The 24925-nt window shown below is 40.7% G+C and overlaps 2 protein-coding genes across 3 annotated transcripts; one reads left to right on the plus strand and one right to left on the minus strand.

Annotated features, from left to right (window-relative positions):
- Positions 1 to 945: 945 nt before the first annotated feature.
- Positions 946 to 8897, minus strand: mocos (molybdenum cofactor sulfurase). The gene is made up of 15 exons (XM_061087079.1): positions 8550 to 8897; positions 8384 to 8473; positions 7442 to 7508; positions 6678 to 7325; positions 6498 to 6574; positions 6141 to 6340; positions 5912 to 6028; positions 5447 to 5827; positions 5178 to 5340; positions 4972 to 5059; positions 4448 to 4572; positions 3166 to 3262; positions 2881 to 3022; positions 2680 to 2784; positions 946 to 2581 (listed from the first exon to the last, which is right to left on the minus strand). The coding sequence occupies exons 1-15, from the start codon at positions 8659 to 8661 to the stop codon at positions 2492 to 2494; spliced, it is 2502 nt and encodes an 833-aa protein (XP_060943062.1). The 5' UTR covers positions 8662 to 8897; the 3' UTR covers positions 946 to 2491.
- A 6191-nt stretch (positions 8898 to 15088) lies between these two features.
- Positions 15089 to 22769, plus strand: zgc:110045 (uncharacterized protein LOC664755 homolog). 2 transcript variants are annotated; one of them, XM_061087411.1, is made up of 12 exons: positions 15089 to 15217; positions 15402 to 15425; positions 15548 to 15580; positions 15687 to 15803; positions 16052 to 16183; positions 16585 to 16713; positions 18101 to 18190; positions 18829 to 18870; positions 19280 to 19355; positions 20290 to 20342; positions 21247 to 21416; positions 21773 to 22133. In XM_061087411.1, exons 1-12 carry the CDS (start codon positions 15140 to 15142, stop codon positions 22131 to 22133), a joined length of 1305 nt encoding a protein of 434 aa, XP_060943394.1. In that variant the 5' UTR covers positions 15089 to 15139. The 2 variants fall into 2 exon arrangements, with proteins under 2 accessions (XP_060943394.1, XP_060943393.1); XM_061087410.1 differs by lacking the exon at positions 21773 to 22133 and adding an exon at positions 22733 to 22769 and having other exon boundaries at positions 15140 to 15217.
- The last annotated feature ends 2156 nt before the right edge of the window (positions 22770 to 24925 follow it).

Raw genomic sequence — 24925 nt, forward strand, 5'->3', positions numbered from 1 at the left:
GTCGAGCTTTAGAAAACAATAACACACGCAACAATAATGCACAATGCACTTTGTGAGCTATTGAATATTGTTCGCTTTATGATTCCACTGCTGCTGATTTTTGTACAAAATACATGTATATATATACACATGAGTATGTGTGTGTGTTTGTACTGTATATATAATATTCATTAGTAAACTAGTGTTGTGATTCATCCTTATTTCTGTTGCAATAGGAGGACGAGCAAAGTAAGACTTTTACAGTGTGACGCCTGTTTTTTCTGTGCATATGAATCCTGATAAAAAAACTGGGTCAAATGCTGTGATGACAGCTGTGACTGACTTACGCTACTGTACAGACTCTGGCTTCAAATGCTCAAAATGGCAGCGTATGTAAACAGGATAATTGGCTTCGATTCTGAATAGAGAGAGGAAGTGAAGATGTGTCATCAATGTTTATTTACGGTTTATGATTCAATTTGACACATTCTTTGTACTGGTATGGCACTGAAAGTGACTTGACACAAAAACTCTTGCAATGCGATTAAAAAACATAGTTTAATATTAAAATTATACTCTGACATTATGTATGGACATATACAGTACGTGCCATACTTATACAACTATTTTAAATATTCTTTGATCGATTAAATTATTTCACACCTAATTGTCTGTTTTTAATAAACAAAACAGGGCAGATTAAAATCAATTCTTCTGAGTTACAGTCACTGCCAGGGTGCACACACTGCTGTACAGGCTGTGCACCAGTAGGAGGTAGAGATGAGTGACATACTGAAGGCAGAACCAGAGTGAATGCCTCACTGAAGGAGGTGACGAGTGTTGAAATGATGTGAATCATTTCCGATGGCCTATGAAGTCACCAGATCTCAACCAAACTGAAATATTCTGGAGTGACTTGTATTGGACGGTGCCAGTCGCCATCATCAAGACACTTTACATGGGCAGTTCCAAAATCTGTCATCCATCTTTATTTAATTCAGCTTTTGTTTGTAAAGGCTTTAAATATTGTCACACACACAAACTCACAAAAACACACACAAACAATCACAGCCATGACTTTAGAGAACATTACATTGACTTACATTGATTTCTTGGAGATTAACCAGAATTTATCTTAACCTTAGTTACTAGGCCTAACCCTAACCCTCACGCTAACCATAATCTCTATGTGATCACCCTATAAAATTAATGATTTACCATATGGGGACTTAAGGGGTCCCCATAATGTGGCTCTGATCCCTTTACTGACACAAAGTAGACCTTCTGGCTTTTTGGTTTTTAATTTTTTTTTTTTCATAACAGGAAGTTTATGAAATTCAGGAATAGACATACAATCTTTTTACTGCCTTTTTTTGCACTTCTGGTTAGACGCTAAACTGCATTTCGTTGTATATGTACCTGTACTGTGCAATGACAATAAAGTTGAATCTAATCTAATCTAATCTAACAATCTCTCAGTGTGTCACTTGGAGGAAATTATAGTGAAAATAAAAGATTCCCATTTTTGACCTGATTTTTGACCTGATGTAAACAGATTTTAGTCCCCAAAACATAAGTAATAATGGACCACCAAACACTTAAACACTCAAACATTAATTAATTAATTAATTAATTAATAAATTAACCTTAATTTTAAGGTCTGGACCTTTTATGTACAGTGCCTTGAGATAATGTATATTATGATTTGCCGCTGTACAAATACAATTGAAAACACACATACACACACACATTGGCAAACTTGCTCTCAGCATTAATAAAACCTTGGGATACCCAGCAGCCACCTATTTTTTTAACTCCACCATAGGTGAGCAACATAGGATCAGTTTTACTACCAGACATTGGCAGATCAGTACTGCAGGTATATACTTTATATTCAAGCATAATACTCTGATAATAAAATGTCTGCTGCCCATGAAACCTAACCTTACTGCTCTTTTCAAATTATTACACGTCCTGGCATAAAATAGTATGTCCAATTCAGCACCACTTGGGAGTATGTACCGAGCACTGGATTTCTGGTAGGGTTTTTCATTAAAGCGAGCAACATGTTTCTGAATTCTGGCAGCAATTAAGAGTGGTGTTGTGTTTGGAATAAATAGCAATATAAAGCTCCTAGGGTGAAAACAGTGGAAGAGCTGTCTGGGAGGTTAACATGAGCTGTGATTAAAGCATCAAGCCTGACTTGTTTTTGCCAAAAATAACAGCAACATAACCAAATTGTAATTTTGTCATGCAATGAGTACTTCAAATCTACTTTACCACACATGCTTTAAAGAACATAATCAAAATCTCATTACATTCTCCATCAAATCAGACTTGGATAGGCTGCAATTTGAGTGTGACAAGGACATTCCAGAGAACAAATGCCACTGAGAGAGCGCCATCTGCAGAAAGCTCTCACAGTGTATGACATGGGATCTAGGGCGTGAGTGGTGAGGACCAAAGATGTCCCCAGAATAAATAAAAGAGGCTGTTGATGCAGATGACCTCTTCACAAAGTGAGTGGCTCAGGGTGTATGAGGCAGCCAACAGAGAGGGAGCCCTTGGGTAGCTGATGGGTCAGGTACACACCAAAAGTCACCTGAAAATCAACAAAATAACAGGCAGAGTGATCGAACCTTTCATGCACAAACACGCTGGCACAAACATAACACTGGAGAGGGAATAAGTTTGACCGACCTTCCCTCTGCGGTAAGCAGACAGAGACATAAGCGGCTCTTTTGTTTTGGTTCCTGTTTCCTGGTCTACTCCCACCATCTGGCACCTTCCGCACTGCCCTGCCACCTTCGGGTTAATCACACAGGGAGCACATTCATTTTCGAAGAATCCGCTTTTAATGCATGTGAAGATTTCAACCTTTATCTCAAAGTGTCAGCTCACCACGAATCGAGTGTTGCCAATAATCAAGTGTGACCAATTATCTTCCTCAAATGGTTGGACTCCAGTGATGACTAAATTGGCTCGGAAGCGGCTAATGACATTCTGTGTGTCAAGGAGCTGATCGCCCTCGGAATAGTCCCGACTGAGGAGGAGAGGGGAAGCGGAAATTGCATGTTACATTTCCACCCCCAGTAAATTATCCACTGTAATGCAAAAATGTTTGGGCGTCCGTGCGTCCCTGTGTTTTTCACTGCATATTTGTAATAACACTTTCTGTGTTCAAACCTGCGGCTCATTTGTTTCTCAATGAGCTCCACACTGGCACGGTTGATCATGAGATACTGAGCTTCATTCACCAGGGAGAGGGATGTGCAGGTGGCAGCTAGAAAGGAAAGACTTCATATTACTCCAGTGATTTATCTTCAGCAAAACATTCAGATCTCTGGATTCAACCATGTGCATCCCCAAAGAGGCTGCGAATTCAGTTCTAGTGTAATATAGAACGTGGAAAAAACGAAATTTATCAATATCGATCAATACTTATACTTACATGAAGTAGTAATTACTATAAATATACAGCACATTGAGATATAGCAACTATGGTAGAGGATCAATTGATATTCATGACATCATCATGGTAATATTCCCGGACTTGACAGCTCCTTCAGAGCCAGAAGACATTATTCAGTTTACTGGCTCATTGTAACATGAACACTAAACTACCGGTATAAAACAGTGGTGCTGATCGCCTCCTCTGAATATTAGAGTCTCTGATGTAGTAGAAATTCACATTGTCTGATGTTAGGTCTATACATCACTCTTTTGCTGTCTGACATATCCTCCCAGCCTTGTCACATTCATCAGCAGCACCTGTCATGTTCATCTGAATATGATAAAGTGGAGATTATTTATGCTGCATTTTCCTCCCACAACTTAAGTGCAAGCGTTTGGGTCCATTTGGTCAAGTCATTGTTATTATTACCATATGGAGTTACTATCTATTTCATCTATTCTCTATAACTATGTTTACATTGACAGCAATATGCCAATATTAACCTGATAAAGGCAATAGTCTGCGATTCTGTCATGTCAACAGAATCTTCTGATTACCTTAACCTGAATAAGGATATACTCTGAACAAGCAATACTCAAATCAAAACATTTAAAATACAATATTCTATTTGCAACTCATGTAAATATCATTATTGAAATGAGGTCTCATTTAGAATAAGGTCCATGTTAATGTCAGTGACACCATGTGGTGTTCAGGTGTTAAAGATGATTTTATAAAGCTACCTGGAATAAAAGAACCCTGATTGGGACTCATTTATCAATAAATTACCCAACATCAGCCTGAATTTCTCATCTTCTTTTACATTTTAAACTAATGCTTCAAAAGAGAGTAACCTGCAAAAGCAGAAAAATACGACATTTCTATATTCCAAGTAAGCAGCAGGAGGAAATGCAATATCTCAGCTACACTGTACTTCTCTTGTACAGATAAGCCTGTAAAAGAAGCACAGGAAGAAGAGCCGTACAGAACAGGTAAAATGCTTATATAGTGTACCTCCGCTCGGGCTCTTCTTCATGTCTCGGGTGAAATAAGGACTTTGTCTTATCAGACGGCACGGCTGTCCAAGAAAGTCTGAAAGCCACGAAGCAGCCTCATCCCCACAGTCGACAGTCTCCACCCTGGGGGGAAGAGGGAGGACGATTATATTCAGTCGGCCCTGGGGGAAATCTACAGAGTTTGATGCTGCTTACTATTTGCGGCTAAATCTAATCCAAGAATCATTGGATGAAAACTTTTGTTTTCAGCCAGTGACTCGTCATGCAGGTATCTGTCTGAGAAAATTAATATCGTCTCTTCCTCATTGTTTGTTTTTCCATTACAAATGATAAAACAAAAAACAGGAAATTCATATGAAGCTGAGAGAGGGAGGCCTCATAATGCCATCCACTGTAGAGAGCTCGAGTCAAGATGGAGTGAGAGAAATGCATTGATATGAGTGAAAGATATGGAGCACATGATATGTGTGACAGTATTTCCTGCAGCGGCTGCTTTCAGATGTTATAACTTTGCCAACTCACCTGTCACCACAAACTTTGTTCTGGCACACCTGATAGCTTGTCTGCTTTGGAGCGTTGTTTTCCAAAGGAACAGAAATGGTGTTCATTCCTGCAGGGCAACAGCAAAAAAATCCTTTAATCAACTTACACTTATTCACCTGCAGGTGAAATCTCCTTCGGCTAAATGGTGTGTTTATTTTCAGTGAGCCGCGGACAGACTGTCGGACCTGAAGCCTGCAGGAGCAATTTGTTTGAAGGCATGTGGACTTGTGGGTGAATTAGGCATAAACGTGTTTCTCTCTTCTGACTCAGAAACACGCCGTTTGCGTTCACAACCATCCAGCCTCTGTCGTAGAGTAAACCCTGTGGTCCCACCGGCCAGTCGTGCACCTGCATGAAGAACAGCCCAGTCAAAACAGAGAGAGGAAAAGACATAAGGAGAGATAGAGAAAGAAATAAAAGGAATGAAAGAGACTGGGTGGTGCTGCGCTCAGACCTCATGTGCTCCACATGATTTGATGGGATATATGTAGATGCTGGTGAGAGTATAAGCCTCCCCGTGGCTTTCTGAGTCTCTGTGTCCAAATCCCTTCAGTGATGGTTCTGTGGGCTCCTTCTCATCTCCTTTATATATTTCTCCATTAGAAATTTTGGTCGGCGGATCTTCATTTGAGCCCGGGGATGTCGCTGTGGTTGTTTTTAGCTTTTCAAGTCTCTTTTGGTCCACTGTGACCGGTTTCTCCACAAAGCACTCAGCAACAAAGTTAAGGAACTTTTGACAGTCTTCAAACGTTGACATGTAACCAAAGGACACGCGAACCGATCCGGTCGGCCGGCCGTCCACCAGGTCGATGGCGTCTCCACAGACGTGGCCGGCCTGGAAGACAAAAAGCACAATGTTTTACTCTACATACTCATCCCCTTAACAGACTTTGACATTTTTCCTATTGCCTGATCTTACCTGCAGGTTTCTCCTCATCTGCTGATCGGTGATCCCCAGGAAGGACTGACAGGCCCCTGTGTTGCAGAAGCAGCCTGTGCGCACGTGAATGTTGTACAGACTGGCCATTCTGTCCACCTGAGGACAGCAGAGGAATAGTTTAGTATATGCCCAAGTACTACCTATTCATACATGTCGTATTGAAACTGTTATAAAAATAGAAACAAGTCCTATTTCCCTGGTTATGTACCTTAGAATACCCAATTATCGATCCATGACAATCCATTAGGTTAAAGTTTATAATTGCACCCTGTGTGCTCGGACATTCAAACTGGCCTTCGGTGTAAATCCAAGCCACCGGTTGCCCGTTGCCATGGCAAAGACTTGACAGCAGCATGTAAGTGTAGCGGGCCAAGCCGAACGTGTGCTGTTGGATGTTATGCATGCCCCCTGAAGGAAAAAGTTTAAAAAATGGTAAAAGAGAGGGACAGATGTTAACCTGAGGCAATTACTCAATATGAAGAACTTGCATATGCATTATTAGGACTTTGCTATATAAAGAGGTTTAAGATGTTTTTCTAAGAATCAACCCGGTTTGTTACAGCACCTGTGATCTTGTGAAGAGCTTCAAAGCTGTGATTCAGAGCAACAATGGCCAAGAAAGAGACAGTTCCATCTTCAAATCTGTATCAGGGAGCCAGAAAACATTGCATTTCAGAGTAAGGATACAAAACAACTGTAAACTCAGAGAATATCAAGGTTTTGGCAGGCTCGTGCAATACTTTACCTGTCAGAAATGTTTGCTGAATGCACATAATAATCTTCTCCAGAAAGGTAAGCTGCTGCTGTGCCTCCTCCAAAATAAGACTTTGTTAGTATGCCTGCTGCATCGTTACGGACAAGAAGGGCCCCGAGCCCTGTGGGGAAGCCAAACATCTTGTAGAAGGAGACGGGAATGAAGTCAGCGGGACACTCCTGTAGGTTTAGAGGGGAACAGCTGACATGAGAGGCGGCATCGAGGAGCACAAACCAGCGGCCTCGGTGGTCGCACGCTGGGTAGAGGCGTCTGGCTTGGATGCCTTTCACATGGCTAAGGGGATACTTCCTCCCAGAGAAGTTGCTCTGCGCTGGGTAGCAGAAAAGGTGCGGCGTCTGGCAAACATCATCTTCACCCAGAGACTCGTCCTTTGCCCTGTCTTCCACGTCCTGTGGGGAGACAGGCAGGGTAACCACCCCCCGGACAGAAGTCAACCCTCTTATGCCAACTACAGAGGTATGGCTGTCGTTGAGGAAGCAGAAGTGACTCCCCGCTCCTTCGCTCGCAGTCTGCGGCCTCCAGGGAAAGCTCTCTGCCACTAATTTGAGTGCGGCTGTACAACCAGAAGTGAAAATCACAGAGTACTCCTCGGGGGTGGCATTGAAATGCTGCAATACCCTGTAAGAAAATGTTCTGTTTTTCAACTAATTTGAACCAGTAAAGTTTAATTTTAATTCAAGGATCTCACAAGGGCCCGGTTATAAGGGCGTATTACGGGCGTGAATAGACTTTACCTGTATCTGACCCTCTCTATGGTGTCATGTGTCAATCTGCTGCTGGGGTTATGGCTGTGAGGGTTCCCTGTTGAGGAGATAAACACAACTTAGACACAAGGGTGAAACCAGGGGTGGGTTTGTGGGTCAATTCTGATTGGTTCATGAAGGGCCCCTGTCCTGATACTAACAATAAATATGACTTATTTTTTTTCTAAGCTTTCTTGAAGTACACAAAGAACAATTGAGAAAAATACACTAAATTGTGTGGAGCTTTGCTGAAAGTTAGAGAACTAACAGTAAACTAAGAATGAGGATTGTGCACCTTACTGCAGCCGTTTTCAGACATGAGCTCAGACATGCAAAAATGCAAAATACAGCAGGATATTCAACTGCTCAGACGCATCCAAGAAACAACCCAGAAATCTCCAGAGGATTCAGGTTAGCAGAGGTCAAGCAGGCGGATGCAGGAAGTAAGGGACTAATTCCGCTGTAGAGGATGTCATGTTTTGGAAACTGGAATCTTCCCTTATCACCAAAAGATCTCTCGACATGTTCTCTTCTGTTTGTATGGCATATACACATATAGAAGATAAATAGATAGAGAGATATTTGATTTCCTTTTTTTTTCCCAGTTTCACTTCTGTCATGTGTTTCAAACCACATCATCGGGGAGTCCTGTGGAGGACCCCCTGCTGTGCTCTCACATGGGCTCACTCAGACATCCTCACGACTTTATTCCAGGAGGCTGGCCAGTGAAAATCCACAAAAAAATCTGAAGCCTCTATGTTGGACATTTGCATTTTCACACACAGCCCCTCTAGAGTTCAGTGCATGTCTGAAAGCAGGTAGGATTATGACTTGTGCATGGACGTTGGACATTTATAAAATATCCTTAATTTTGGAACCAGTGTGTTTGACAGTAAAAAAAATGGCTACATTAAAAATTAACACTTCCCTCACCGTAGACATTCCTTGATAAGTCCAGGCCATAGTTCCTGAGCAGGGACTCGGGGTACAGGGTGGCTCCTGCATGATCCAGGTAGGTGGTTCCTGGGGGGGGGGAGCCATTACAGCGATCAGCCTGCGCTCTCCCGTTACTTTCACTATGTCTGCACACGATCTTTACCTTTGATCCGAGCGAACTCCTGCTCGACCACCTCCTCCAGCCCCCCACCATAACCGTACTGGCCGCAGACCTGCAGGAACGTTTCAAACGAGCAAAGTTGGTGGAAGTCCATCGATCGCTGTCTGCTGAGGGAGAAGAGCTACAGAGCAGGCAGTGGGACAGCTGGGGGTTCACACATGTCAACACACACACACACTCACACAGACTCACACAGTCTGTAAACTTATTGACAAGTTGCCGGATCACACTCTCCTGCTCTGTCCGAAGTCCTGCTCCTCTCAACCAGTCCGCTGACACACACCACAGTAACTTGAGTCACTCCCACAAAGTTGACCGGACCCGCAGAGGACATTATAGTGGAAACTGTGGCGTAATAAATGCTCTTCAGTCATGTGACAAGCTGGTTTGTCCCGATTTCCTCCTTCCTCCATGACTAAAGCTGATTTTACTGTGACAGTTTGAACTCTCAGCTGATAGTAGCACACAGTCACCACGCGTCTGCTGGTTGTGGGAACTGTTACGTCTCTCTATAATAGGCTCTCGACCTTATTCTGTAAAATACCTTCAGATCGTGTGGGTTGTGATTTGGTGCTATACAAATAAAAGTGAATTGAATTGATATATTGGCTTTAGACAATTATGTTTATGTCTACAGTACACATTGTTATATATGTATACATATAATCTGTGTAATATATACCTTAATAATGAAATAATTACTCAAATTAATATGTAATCAAATTAAATATGATCAGGGATTGTGAATTTTTGTATTTTGCTACATGTTTGAGAATTAATTGCATGTCTTTGTTATAATATGATTTCTATTTAAAGAGATAAAATATGCTCTTCGGGAATTTACACCAAAGGGTGGGATATGGGAAATGTTTAATATTGCAACAGCTTTTTATTTAAAAAACATTTGCTGTAAAAAATGGACATATGCATAAACACCCCGTTTTGCTATCTTTTGAAACATATGCTGCATTTTATGCTGACTCATACATTATTAATATTGGTAAAAGACAAACAGTGACACACACACTGTACAATATATGTAATTTCTATAAATGTTGATATGTCTAATTCACCATTTCCGACCTGAAAAGTTACAGTACACTGCTTTAAGTAACCGAAGTCATTATAAACACTTTTTCCCCCATCTTTATTCATCATCCTGGTCCTGACTCTGAAGAATGATTCTAAAGTTATTAATGACACTATACAAACGTTATAACTATCACTATAAATTCAAATATGATTCATTTCAAATCATAAAAGACCATAGAAATGATTGCAAAGTCCCAAGAGGTAAATGTAATGTGTCTTCAGATGTCTGATTGACATTAAAATTGAGCACATATATGGATGAAAGAGAAACATGTATAAGAAGTACACTTAGTAGCCATTTAGCATGATAGCAACTGTAACCTACAGTCTGTTCCTTCCAAGACATTTGGAATCTCTTCTTTTTGCAACGGTAACTGATTACATCAACTAACTGACACACAAGGCACATGAAGGAGTAAACACATATAAATAATGGTTTTTAAAATCCGATAAAAAATATTGATTAGATACATTATTCAAGTGTAATGATTACTTGGCGGTAGGGCTATGCAGACCTGCTGTGTTGTTAGATAATGATAAAAGAATCAATCACAGTTATTCTTTAAATTCAGGTAAGACCATGACCCCATTTCGTTTAATATTTCAGATTATTCCCAATTAGAAATCTACCCCTCTTGCGGAAACAGTAACTGATAACTCCAACACTTCTCAGTAATCCCATTACTTGTCATCCATGACTCTTTAATCTCATTGTAGCACAAGCAACATGAAGGAGTAAATTAGTCACAAGTGATTGGCATGAAATACCTGATCTTCTCATGGGCTCTGCGTTGATCTGAAATAACTGTCACACACTTGGTCAGGAGTCGTGTCCTTGACTGCTCTGAAGACTTTGTTCTGGTTGAGTGTGTTTGCAGTTCGGACAGACAAAGCCACGCTATTCTGAAAGTTTTATTACACGTCTGTGGACTTTTATTGACCTTTGTTCCACAACCTCAGATCCTAACCTAACACAGACTAAACCCTGCAGAAGCCTTTAAACGTGAGGATACAAAGACATGTACTTGTAATTTAAAGGATTATTTTCATCTTTCTGTTCTCATGAAGACATTCAGTCCTTCTAATCATAGAAGTATAACTCAGAGGTTGTATTGAGGAGTGAATGTAATGTGGAGCTGCTTAGATGTCTGATAGACGGCCATGAGGCTCACAGCAGCCATCATTGTCTCTGTGCAACGCACTGAATAGTAATTAAATATGCCACTTATGCTTCACTGACTCATTTCCTTCACATTTTGAAGCTCAGCTGAATACATTTTTTTTCTCGGTGCAGAAGGGCTGTATTGTTACCAGTATGGCCTCATTACTAGGGCAGAGGGGCTTGGTGTGGGGGAGGGCAGAGGCAGTGAGGGGGGGAGAAGCACCCCACCAAGACATTGTGCTTAACATCACTAAATAACTCAAACACCACATTGTCCTTCCCAGCCCTCAATTAGTCGTGTTCCCCGTACAAAGCACAGATTTCATACAGAGAGATTTAGTTTTGGAGAAAATCTGGCCCTGTGCAGCCAGGAAGCTCTCTGAAAATCGAATGAAGAACACAGCAGTCATGCGGAGTTGTTAGTCACAGAGCAACATTGGTTAACAAAGCGTCTCTTCAGTGTCTCTCGGTGTGTTTTTGATGCCTGCAAAAGGCTAGACCTCGTTTTTTTGTTGTTGTGGTGGATGTAAGTGCAGCTCGCTCTACATGCTGGACAGTGTCCAGGCGTAGAGCCTCTTTGCCCTGCCCTCAGGCCTCCTCGGCTCGTGGATCTCCGTGCGGAGGAACGCCTCTTTGGTGGCTGTGACAGGGAGAATTAAGCAAGAGATGCGGGTTCACTTGCCCTGCGTAGGGGCTTATCTTGGGCTAAGCTGAGGGACTAATAGCAAAGCCAGCCTCCGCTCCAGCCGGTCTGAGGGCACAGGGAGCCATCTGTCCACTGGATAACCAACAAAGGGGGCAAACATTGAACACGGACTACAAAGTAAAAGAACGTTCATTTTGGAGATAGAGGAAGTAAAGAAGAGGAGCAAGTATTCGGTATTTAAGGTCAGTGATTTATACCATTCATTCTTGTTGCATTACATGTCAGGCCTTTCTCCAAACCACACGGAGAAGCTCAGAGTTCAGTTTGTGTTGGTGACCATGTTGTAGTCTACAGTAATGTTGGGTCTGGCCAGACATGAAGTTGAAATGTACCTTTTATTTCTGCCTCTACCTTTTAGTTTCTATATATTTAAAGGAAACTAAAGAACATGAGGCTTTTTCTTAATACACCTCTCCTGACTGACATTAGGTTGAGTTAATTTCAGCTGATTCTTATTTCTGTGCTCTCTTTTGCAGTAATAGTGCATTTTGTTGAAATCTTAGATTGAGAGACGGTTTGAGCAGTAATTAATATCACATTGAACCAGACATGTGATGAATCTGCAGAGCGGTAACCCTTGTGTTGAGGGAGGAAAGCCATGCTGTAAGGCCCTGTGCTTCTAATCTAATATGCAGAGGCTCACAAATGGTTATTAATAGAACATTCAGTTAGATATTGAATAAGCAGTAACTGCTGTGTTAGAAGAAAAAAAATAATTATGTCGATAAAGATAAATTATTTCCAACATTCTGTGTCAAAATGTGGGCATTGAAAAAAACACACATCTATTTAAGTATGTTTTTCCTCAATCACTATTGTTTGTAATAATGTTCCTTTCAATAATCTTTTCATCACAATCTTCCGAATCCTTTGTGTTAGCCTCAAATTTGAACACATTTTCAAATAAGTCTCCTCAAGTAATCCACTTAGACATTGTTCTTCAATTCCCTCCAGGATTAATGGCCTGTTTTGGATTGTCTCAGAGACACATCTCTGTGTGTCAGTGCTGTGAGTGCTGGCTTCCTTTATATTATGCATTTTATCACGTACACTATGTGGGTGCTGTTGTGCACCAGTGTTTTGTTTGAAAGTCTTGAGTGGGTGCTGACGTGCTCGAGGTGACAGAAATGGGTCAAAAGGGTCTTAGCATTAACTAAACAAATCCCGGGCCATAGGATCAGACAGATATGTTGCTGTTTATTTGATGTGTTCACTGCAACTTTATAATGATGCATGGAGCGTCCTGAGTCTTGTTAACAGGAAAACACCCCCTCCACTTATTCACGATATGGTTTGAATTAAGTGTTTTAGCTCCACAGTGGAATGTGTGAACAATATCTTATAGTAAACTCGTCTCACAGAGAGACTTGTTTTATTATTATCACACTGATGCTGCTACATTCCTCTTGTGTTATCTCCAGAGTAAGCATGCTAGAGTCAAACGTACTCCTTTTTTTCTTTTTAGGAGTGGAATGGCGGCAGAAAGCTCTGTATTTATTGGTTTGTGTGAGTATCTCAGCCTGAGCGTTTAGGAGGGTCAAAGGTCATGTTCAACATTTTGGGAAATAGGCTTTGTTTCTTTCAGGGTTAGAAGAGAAGATAGTTTCTGCTGCTCTCTGTGTCTATTAAAACTGAAGTTGTAACATACTAATTTTTGTGGGAGGATTATCTTTGGACACAGCAGGGATACGTTTACACCCCATGTTTCCAGCCTTTGTGCAATGCTAAGCTAACAGTTGTCTATAGCCTTAACTTTACAATACAAACAAGAGACAGTTTTCTGTCTTTTTTTAAACTCAATCTCTCGGCCAGGGAGCGGATGAGTGTATTTCCCCAATTCGTTGAACCATTGCTTTAAAATGTCGTAGGGTTAAAACCATGGATTGATTTAAACTTTGGATTAACTGCCTCACACCCACTCACCAATAGCGTGCCGCCATGTTACCTCCTCCCTTGTCTCTGCGAGTAAATCTACAGATTTTAGGTTTAGATTTTAAGTTTGACATGTGACCGGCTAATCAGTGGGCCTAATATCAAAACAGTAATTGTAACAGTGCAGTTTTTATTTAGATTATTTAACTATTTATATCTAGTATTTTAGTTTAGTTATTAATATTTTATCTATTTATTTTATTCGAGATAAATACAAGCTGAGTCGGTTGTCTGGACATAGTGCCTCAAATACTGCACTTTGTCAATCCTGGCATGAGTAAATGCAATAAAGACATTCTCAGAACGATGATAATCTAATAAACAACATGACCTTTTGCTTTTATAGATATAGGATACGTCTGTCTGCCTGTTGTGATGCCATAAACTGCCTATGCTGCGTCAAGGCATTCTGTATTTGTTCTGCAAATACAACAAATTGGATACGCAGCCACGACAGAGCCAACATTGTGTGGTGTCAGTGTGATATTAAGAGACAGTCACACACACTCGATCCTCAGGCTTGCACTGCACAAGAGGCTTCCTTTGTATCTAATCTAATCACAGCGAGTCACACAACTTGTATTTAGCCGGAACGAAAGACACCGTCCCATGTGAAGATTGCACCTAGTGATAAGCTTATCTTCGCCCCGCTCACAACTCGATCAGAGGACGAACAACAATGATCCACAACTCTTCAGAGAGCATCGGTCCCCTGATAAAGTTTATTAAAAAGGAGAGAATTTGGCTCCCTTTAGAAGTGTAAAAGCCGCTGAGCAACTTCAGAGCAGTAACCAATTACTTTAGATTCCGCATAGTTTTTTTTTGAATCACTGCTTCAGACTGATTTTACAACGATGACGCAACTTTAACCAGGCTCATGAAAGATTTTTACGTAGAATGTGGGAGCTCTTTCCCAGAGAAATCTGTTGAGCCCAGGATATGTTACATTTCACGTTTCCTGCAGCCGTTTGATTGTAAAATACACAGAAGAAGAAGAGGGCAGTTAGGAGGAGCAGTGATGATAACCACACAAACTCAACAGACACAGGGGAGGCTGAGGGTTTTATTGAAAAAATATATTTGAAATCAATCAAAATAAAGTACCATTTCCACCCATCATCTATACTGCTTATCCTTTGAAGGTCGTGGGGGGATGGAGGGCTGGAGAAAATAACAGGTGACACTGGGCGATAGGTGGGGTACACCAGGTCGCCAGCGTATCACGATATACAGAGACTACAGACTGTATATAAAGATGACGACATGACGGATCCCAAAAAGTAAAACCAAAGCATCTTGATCCCCACCTAGTGGCTGGCTGCAGTACAGTTAATAAATTCCACCTCATCCATGTTAGTAGATGTAATATCGACCAAACTGAAAAGTAAAAGCACAGGTACAGTTCATCCAAAGATGATTCCTGCAATTTTAGGTAGTTTTTATCACACTAATGAATGTCCAAATGTACACTTTTCCAATAAGCTTTGTTTTAATTTGGTATTTGAACCCCAACTGAACGGGAACTGTAGCACAAGTTTCATCAAAATACACTTGGATTTGATAGACTTTAATGTCTTGGACCACCTGAAACATTGGAGCACGGGTGACAGGCAACAACTTTCTCAGACAATTTCTTTTTTCTTGCAGAGTGTTGACTTTTAAGCTTGCAAAACACAGAGGATGTCTGACAAGGAGGAGATGGCTTCAGACGGGAGTCTGAATGTTACATTGACGCTGAGGCTGCTGATGCATGGAAAGGTAATGGGCTGACGTGGGAATAGTTACAGTAATTTAGTGTGTTTTTGTAGTAAAAGCCTAATGCTCGGGTAATAGCCTGTCATTGCCGTTAAAAGGATTACATCCGATTAAATGTGAGAAGCTGTTCAGAGAAAATCCTGTGTGTTGCCACTTGTTCAACTCGTTGTTATCTTTTAATCCACAGGAAGTTGGCAGCATAATTGGCAAGGTAGATTTATTTTACAATCTCTCAATATCCATTGATTCATACTGCTTTGTTTCTCGCTTGCTTGTCTTGTTTCCTTCGCCTTACAAAACTAATCAAGCCTCCTCTTCTTTAATTTCTAACAGAAAGGAGAAACCGTAAAGAAAATGAGAGAGGAGGTGAGAAGTCACTCTCACATCCATACTGTGGAAACATATATGATGTAATGGGTCCCTAAGATTAATTAGAGCTAATTGATTATAATTGTGGATGTTTTTTTGGCAGAGTGGTGCTCGTATCAACATATCAGAGGGCTCCTCTCCTGAGAGAATCGTCACCATCACAGGACCCACAGAGGGCATCTTTAAAGCGTTCTCCATGATCGCACAGAAGTTTGAAGAGGTGCGCCAGAACAAATACACAACATACTCCTTTGCAAATTTCTGCTTGTCAGAAATAATATCATATTGTTTTACACAAGGATTTAAGAGAGGTTCTTTGAAAGCCTGGTGTGAAGTCTGAAACACAGTGAAGGCACCTTTTCCTCAGTCTTGCACAAAAGCAAAAAGACTTGTCAAATAAAGCTGACATTCTTACAGTTTATGCTCTGAAGAAAACCTCAACAATATATTTTTGTAATTCTCCCTCAGGACATCACTGCAGCAATGACAAACAGCAACGTGACAAGCAAGCCACCTGTGACACTTCGCCTGGTTTTCCCAGGGAGCCAGTGTGGCTCACTGATTGGCAAAGGAGGCTCAAAGATTAAAGAGATCAGAGAGGTAGGAGTCCTTTTCGTTTCTTACTCTCCATCAGGAAGTTGTTTGACTGCACCCAAATGGTGACAGAGTATCAAACACTCCAGTCAAAGTTTTCTTGAATATTTCTGCCTTAAAATGTGTGCTAGTTTTTTTGCTTGCTGCTCATGAAAATCCCACTGATTATGCCTGTAAAGATCAGCGGAGGCTGAACGCTCGTTTTGAATAGACAATATTTGTGTATGCCTCCAACAAATATTGGAACACCCATGCGCTACTTGGCTTGCAGCTGCTCCCTGCATGTCAAAATGGGTTTCGGGGGTAATTTGCAGGGTGCTCGAAACAGAATCTCAATTTGGGTGATGCTGGTGCTCTTTTCAGCAGTAAATAGACTTTGTTTCTTCTGTTGTGTGGCGGTGTTAAAGACCACAGGCGCCCAGGTTCAGGTGGCTGGAGACATGCTGCCGGACTCCACAGAGAGGGCTGTCACAATCTCGGGCACTCCAGAGGCCATCACTCAGTGTGTAAGACACATCTGTTCTGTCATGCTGGAGGTAAGCACTGTCAGGCAGCAGATGATCTTCACATTCTGCATCTCTGTTTAGGTGTCAAGTGTGTCTCATTTGTTTAGGCTGCGGTAAAAGATACTCGGTAGCACATCTAGGACATTTTCAGTCAGAACAATGTGTTGCTTTTATCTCACCCTGTCAACTCTTCATACAAACATCATACAACGCTTTTACAAGCACTGACTCTTATTTATATTAAATAATCAACTAAATTATTTTTTTCATTTTCTGAATAATTAGTTTCTATTCTATTCTATATATAACTATATTTTCTCTACTCTGTCACGTTCCATTGTAGGCAATTCATAGCATGTTAAAAAAAGTGCTTTATATCAATAAATTATCATTATATTTATTGATCCAACTAAAACTGTTATGTATTACTTAAAGGTTCAGTGTGTAGGATGTAGTGACATCTAGTGGTGAAGTTGCATGTTTCAGCTGAATACGCCACACCTCTCCCTCACCTTCCGAACATGCGAGAGAACCTGTCGTAGCCTTTAGTTATCATAAAAACACATTTTTAAGTATGTCCAGTCTTGGCTACTGTAAAAAAATATGGTGGCTTCCGCAGGGAGGACCCGCTCCTTATATAAATATAAAGTATTTCAATCTAAAAGGCCAATTCTAGGGTAAAGAAAACAATTATTATTTTATATTCAATTTCTGCCAGTAGTTCCCTTCAAATTATTCTCACACACTGGACCTTTAACATACCGTTAAAAGTGATCATCCATAACTCAGAGTAATTTAAGTTAAACTTCTCTGTTTTCATGCACTTTCTATTGCATCAACAAATGCAAGACCCAAAGTTAAAAAAAAACATCCAGCTTTATAGCATTATTAGTTTCTAAAACCATTTGGTTCCATTTTCTATTTATTTTCCTGTCTAACACAAAGATGTTGATGTATTATTTTAGAAACAAAATCGGATTTATGATTTATGGTGTTGAGTTAGTACGGCTGGGAAGAGGTGGCTTGTTGACCTCTCCACATACTCCCAGTCAGCATGGAGATACTTGATACAATTTTCAGCATAGTGTTATCACTTTTTATAGTGATTTATATAAGCCTAAAAATATAGGAAAAATGGGTTCCTTCATGCATTGTTAATCATAGAAAAATAATTTAGATTTATGATCAGACTTGACTTGACAACTTTGAATCGTCAGGATAAAAGGTCTATTTAAAGTTGTATCATAGGTCTCTTTAGCCCAAGGTCTCATGTCACGTCCAAGCAATGACTGCGGTATGAAAAGATTCATCGAGTGATATAAAAAGGGATATAAAATGCCTCAGTGGCATTCTTTTCTCAGCTGTAGCAGTGAATAATTTTCTCTCTCCTTTTCTGTTGGCATGACTGCGTCTCTAGTCTCCACCTAAAGGAGCGACTATTCCCTACCGTCCTAAGGCCATGCCTACAGGTGCTCATGCAGTATTAGCGCCGCAGCACCATGCACAAGTAAGTACCCATTTGCAGGATATTTAGCTCAGATATTAGCCTCTTTGTGAAAAACATTAGCAAATAGGCCCTTAATTATGTGGGATCTCAGAGCCACACTGATAAAGAATGTTTTTACCAAGTGAAGGTCACATCTGTGTAATTATTCAACTATAAGCCCTTCCTATTGTAATGCTGTAAGCAGAAAGATGCAGTAATGATCTTATTTGAATAGTATTTGGCGGAGCTGAATAACAGCCATTTACATTAATAATTCCCCTGCCGTGGCTAATCTGAACAATGTCGTGACTAAAGCACGCTTTCTAAGAGCTGGCTAGCCACTGTCCTGAATTTGGCACAGTCTCTTCTGGCCTATCAAACATCTGTTTATGTTATTTGATTTCTGGCCATGCTCAAAAGAGGATGGTGGCGGGGGGGACAGCAGATCACATTTAGATGAAATTCCATCAAATCTATACACATTAGAGCAAAGGAAAAGAGGTCAGGGATGGATTTTTCAGAAACCACTGCACTGAGCATGCTTTTCATGCTCTATAACAAATTCCCATTTGAGGTGACATGTTGAAACACGTCTGTACCTCTCAGTCACATAACCATGGTTTTACGTGTTTCATAACATTTCTTTTTATTCCTTCCAGGCCTTTGCAATTCCAGGGCAGTATGCTTTTGCACATCAAGATGTAAGTATGCTTGTTTGGGTGACTGACATGTGCCGTAATTACCTACTCCTGCCCACTCCTTCCAAGCCACCACTACGCCCTCTGCGTGCCCTACTCTGCGAAGAATGAAACTTCAGTAACCCTGATCTCTTGACATGACTAACTCTAACACACGGTAGCAGCATGCACGGATTGAAATTAAATGGAAGATCTTAAAGAGTTCATGATCAGCTTTAGCTTTGTAGCCAGAGATGTGACTGCATTTTTCAGATGACTGCCTAGATCAGCCAGCATGCTCTCTGAAGGAAAATTAAACTCTTCGTACTGACACCGTCTGTGATGTTTGTGAACTTCAGATTGTTGTAGTTGTCAGCTCCTCTGAAATAATCCAGTTTGATTGGTTAGCTCTAACTTCCTTCCTACCCTGCAGTTGACCAAGCTTCACCAGTTGGCTATGCAGCATATCCCCCTCCCTTCCCTTGGGCAGAGCAACCCTACCTTCCCTGGTACGTACCCACGGCTCCCCAGGGAAGTCCATCTATCCCTCTGTCTTCACTCCTCTACGAATCACACCATTAAAACAACCCTGTCACCTCAGAGAGGATCAAGGATGTCTCCATTCCTTCAGAGTTTACAGACTTTCTCACAGGTTTTTTTGTAGAAAGCGACTTTAAAGAGATGTATATATGTAAAAAAAAAAAAAAACATTGGTAATTTGCATCTATTTGTACCAAAGGATAGAATAAAGGATGGAAGGATAGCAAACAGAATTGTAAGTTTTAAGGTAATGCCAAAAATGTAGTTGGTTGTCAACAATCTTTAAAGTCAGTCCCGGAAATATGTATAATCCAAAAGAGTATGTGACAGACTCAAGCAGACAAAACAAGAAAACAAGAAAAAAGAGAGTTCTCTGAGGGTGAAATGTGAAAAATGGTAGGAAATATTTACAGTAGAGTGAATATTTAATCATTTCTCAATATCTCTCATATCCTCCCAAAGTTTCTGCTCCATTCGCCCTGTCTCCCTGTCCGAAAAAAAAAAATCAAATCCTAATCTCTTGACCCATCCTTCACCTCTGCAACATTTCTCCCCCAAATCTAACATTGTCTTGGCCAAACCATCCCTGACCTGTACCACCCCATGTTCTCATATATTTTGCCACAACTGGCAGCACTGGTTTGATGAAAACCTATAACACATGCTCACTTTTAATGTTTTACTAGCTTATTTTATTGTAGTCGTGTGAAATGTGTTTATAGAATGTGTGTTGAATATGTACGTGTCTAACTAGAAAAAACATTGTGCCATATGCCATTGGAATGTTCCTAATTTAGCAGTGTAACTGTGATAACCTAGATAAAGTAGGCCAACTTGTCATGCCATGAAAGTGGAAGCCATTAGTGCCATGCTGTTGTTAGCATTCCTTGTCCTACTTTGCAGGTTTGGATGCATCTGCCCACACAAGTTCACAAGAGCTGGCAATACCTAATGATGTAAGTGCCACGTTGTTTGTGTTCCTGCAGCACTAAAACTCACACTGGTAATCCTCATGCTACTGTCATCAACACTTCCCAGGAGGATGGCTAATGAGCAATGTCTGGACACTAGGGTTTCACCTCCTGTAAAAGGAGCACAAAGTATTACATCCTCTGTCTCCCACATAAGTCCATTGCAGACATTGTTGTTCCGCTAATATTATCAGTTATCCTGAAAATATATATATATATCCATATATCCATATATCAGTGTTTCTAAGGAATTGTAGTAACACATATCTTAGATAATTGTGCTTTATATTTCTGTAGAATTAAAGTAAATAAAGTTGTAAATAAAGATGGACGACACTTCTCCACTTCTCCCCATTATCCTGAAATAAGGCTAAGATCATGAATCAGTCTGAGCTGTCAATCATTGACATAGAGGAGATGGAATTTATGACCTATACTGCAGCCATCCACCAGGTCAAAATGCTTTGTTGTCCATATTTATACACAGTCTACGATACAGATATGAGTGATATATATCTTTTAATTAAGTTGTCGCCAGGAAAGCAAGTAGGCCTCCATATAATATCACACAAAATATCTGAGTGTTCCTTCAAATTTATAGAATTGAATGGCTAAGGATCCAGTGATGCTATTCTGAATATCATTACATTCCTTTTAATCTTGCAATTATAGAAAGCTGTTTTAGTAATATTACTCTACCGCCTCAAGAAGATGTTTGTGCTTTCACAATTCCAAAGCTAGAAATGTGTTTCCCCTCTGTTGAAATCTATCTGGATCTGTTTGTGCTGCTGTCACCATAGTGGTTACTTCCAAATGCTGCCTTGAAATCCAATTCCTGCATAAAACGGAAACATGAGCTGTTTTGTTATTCACATTTCTCCCCTTCTAGTTTATTGGCTGCATAATTGGAAGACAAGGCAGCAAGATCAATGAGATTCGCCAGGTCTCTGGAGCTCACATCAAAATTGCCAGCGCCACTGATGGCTCAGCCATGCGCCAAGTCACGATTACCGGCTCGCTGGCCAGCATCAGCGTGGCCCAGTACCTCATCAACGCCAGGTAAGACATTACGCAGGTTGGCCACGTCCAACAGGGCTTCACTTCACAGTCCGATGATAAGACAGCCAAACACAATGCTATTGTATGAGGTCAGAGTTATTGTGCTCAGGGTGACGCTGGATTTGTTCCAGCTCACTGCTCCGTTCTCTTCACTGCATTAAATTCCTTATTGTCTCTGCTTTTTAACACTTCCTTCTTTGATTCTTGTGTTTTTTCCTCTCTCTCACCCCCCTCTCTTTTGTCTCACCCATCCTCCCCTTCTTTATTTTTCACTCCCTTCTCTAAACCCCTCGCCGTTCTCGCCCCTCCCTCCCCCGTCCCTCCCCCGTCCCTCCTCCTAATGTCACAACCTGCAGCTTAGAGATGGCTAAATACACCATGCAGGCCGCTTCCGCAGCGGCTGCAGTTGACCTCAACATGAGCTACGCTCAGTCCGCTCCTTCCGCCTCCGCTGCTGCTACCTCTATGGCCGTCCTGGCGGCCAACACCCAAGCCCAAAACACCATTAACGTCCACTCTCCTTCCACCTTATCAGCCATGCAAAACCAACACTATGCCGTACCCGTTTCCAGCCTTCTCGGCATGAAATCTCTGCCTGTCCTGACTATGCACCCAGCAGCTGCTTCTAGCCTAGCACAGGGTTTATCCCCTTTCACCGCAAAAATGCAGAACCCCGGTGTCAAAAAATCTGACCGCCAGAAGTTTGCTCCCTATTGATGTCTGCTTTTTAAGTCCAGTCAGTGTTAGCAGGCTGGAAAGACATTATCAATATACAGTACAGTCAAATTATTTAACATTAAGGGTAAAGGCTTGAAAATAGCTTACGCCAGGGAGTATAAGTTTTGCCAGAGTAGCACTTGTTTTCCATAAATCAGGAGAATGTTGAAAACACACTGGGAGGATGGTAGCATCAAAACAAACGTGTCCTCAGTAATTAAAACAGGCAGCAGAGGAGAATATGAACTCAGTATTATCTTTTGGACATGCATAACAATTACTTTGGGTAACTCAGGCTTGTATTAGTTTCCTAGAAGAAGATATTTTTCAAATGGAGTCATGTTACAGAGCTTTATATGAAGTCTTACACCATGTGTGTTTTCTATGATGCAAAGATTGACTTAGTTTTTTATATGTGTAACTAGTTTACAAGCAGTTTTTGTTAGAGACTCAATAAAAATATGATAAGACGTGGTGCTTTGTTGGCAGCAGGCTGTTAAAATGTTTGTCTTGTACGATAGAAATCAGTGTGTTAAGTATCTTTTTCACAAGGATTCCTCCACTCTTCTGTCATGTTTCCCCCTTTTCCTTCACTGTAGGCTCTCATCAATGCTAACAGGCTTGGGTGTTCTGTAGTAACGCTGCACTGTTGCAGTTCTGATGGGATTATCCTAAAAGCCACATTGGATTCTAGTGGATTTCACTCTACACAGTAATCCTGTAGAGCGGGACTGGCCTAACTAACTCATTTAAATTGTTTCTGTACGCCAGAGTATTTCCTGTTTATTCTCCAACCTAAATGAGTGGAATGTTTCAACTTTCAGCGTCTAGAGTGAATATTGAGCAGTTATTGTAATAAATGTTTTATGCATGTGTTTCTGGTGCGGGTCTACCCCCCAAACGGGGCACATTTGTTTTATTTGCTGAAATGACTGAAATAAATGGGACTTTCGACAATGCAGATTTGGTTGTTTTGTTCTAATCTTGTTGAAGCAGTAAACTGTATACTCTATGCCCCCAAATACAAACATCAACATTGCGGAAATATCAGTTTAGTTCAGTTCATACAAAATAAATACGAAACACAACAATGAAATGTTAAAAATATGTCTGCGGTGTGGTAGAAACCCGCAATGGGTTATATGAAAACCACACCAAAATTTAACTAGAAAAGAATAAATACAAAACATAAAATCTTCAATACCAGTTATATATTAGTAAGAAAAACAAAATTGGACATATATACGTGTGGGAAGAATATATGCTATGAATGCAGCTGAATTTTCATTGCAAACAGCAGGTCAAAATCATATCTAAAACAATAAGATACATTTTACCATTAAAAATGTTACTTTGAAAACAAATGCACATATTTGTAACATGTTAATATAAAAACAGAGATATATATAGAAATATTTTGTACAGATATGTTGGAAAATTACTTGCCCATATAATATTGCAATTTGTTAAAAATAAGCTATATTATAACGATAAAAACACCTTCTGAGTACCAGTTTGCGGTGACAAAACCACCCTGTTCCGTCTAAAAGAGTTTATTATCAGTCCCACGGCTAAAATGTTGATGCATTTACTTTAAATGCTTTAAATGTATAGAAATGAAGACTACATCAGGGCCATATCTGATTTTATATTCTGTTTACAATATCATGACCCAGAGGAACATCCATGAGGGTGATATTTTTCTCTAACTTTATGTCTGATCTGTATAAACCCCAAACACTAGACACAGCAGAAAGTGAGAGCGTACACATATTTTTCATTTTGATAGTTTTTCTCCACAGAGAAAACCTGCCTCTGCAGCCTGCACATGTGAAACATTAAACAGCAGTGATATTGAAATATAGAAAACAATACAGAGCAGTAACAGCAGCCATTAGCAGTTTGCAGCACACAGATGCACAGAAGTTTTGGCTGGTATATAAAGAGAACCCTGCACAAACCAACACGTTGTCTGATGGATGCAGCTTGTTGAAGCAGAGTGTGTATAGTTCCTGCACAGACAAACTTTCTCCACCTTCACCCTGCTGAAAAACAGCAACAAACATGGACTAACCTCACAGTAAATATTCAACACATGCTGCGGCAACGTTCTCAGGAGTCCCGAAAAAGAACAACTAAACCTCCGGTTGTCCACTCAAGGATACCGCTAATGGGCAGGTACAGTCTAGACGCTCCATGTTTCTCTCTGCCACATCCCTTCTGCAAATCTGTCTTCACCACCTTCCCCCTGCAGGAGGTGGGCACTTCGGCTCCTAATCCGTGGAGTGCCGGAGTTGTGAGCCATGTGGGCCATTTCCACGGCAGGGCTCGGAATGCTGAAGTGGAGATAATCAATAGTTAATGGGGCAGACATGTAATGACAGTGAAGGATGACATTTCAACCTCAGGGAAGGTGCAGCAGCAGAGAACAGTGCTGCGTGTACGCCGATGTGTGCCCAGGGCAGTTATGAGTTCACAGCCAGCTTCTAATGCTAAATTAATGACTTCCCTTTTCAACCTGACACAGGCAGGATTGAGCATCTCGTGTTTGGAGCATGCTGCCGTCGCGCAGTTTTGAAAAGCAATTCGTGGGCAAATAAGTAGATAAATAAACATTTTTAGGGTTATAACCGCTGAGGGTAAATTGGATGGTAAGGCTGTTCTCAATCGCTACTAAAATCTCATTTAGAGTCTAAATATATTCTTCAGCCTCTCAATTAATGTTTTACTTTGTCTTTGGTATTCTTTCAGTAGTTTTCCACAGGATTTTTATTGGCCACTGTTGTTATCAT

This window comes from Limanda limanda, chromosome 15 (genome assembly GCF_963576545.1).
Source record: "Limanda limanda chromosome 15, fLimLim1.1, whole genome shotgun sequence".
Taxonomy (NCBI): domain Eukaryota; kingdom Metazoa; phylum Chordata; class Actinopteri; order Pleuronectiformes; family Pleuronectidae; genus Limanda; species Limanda limanda.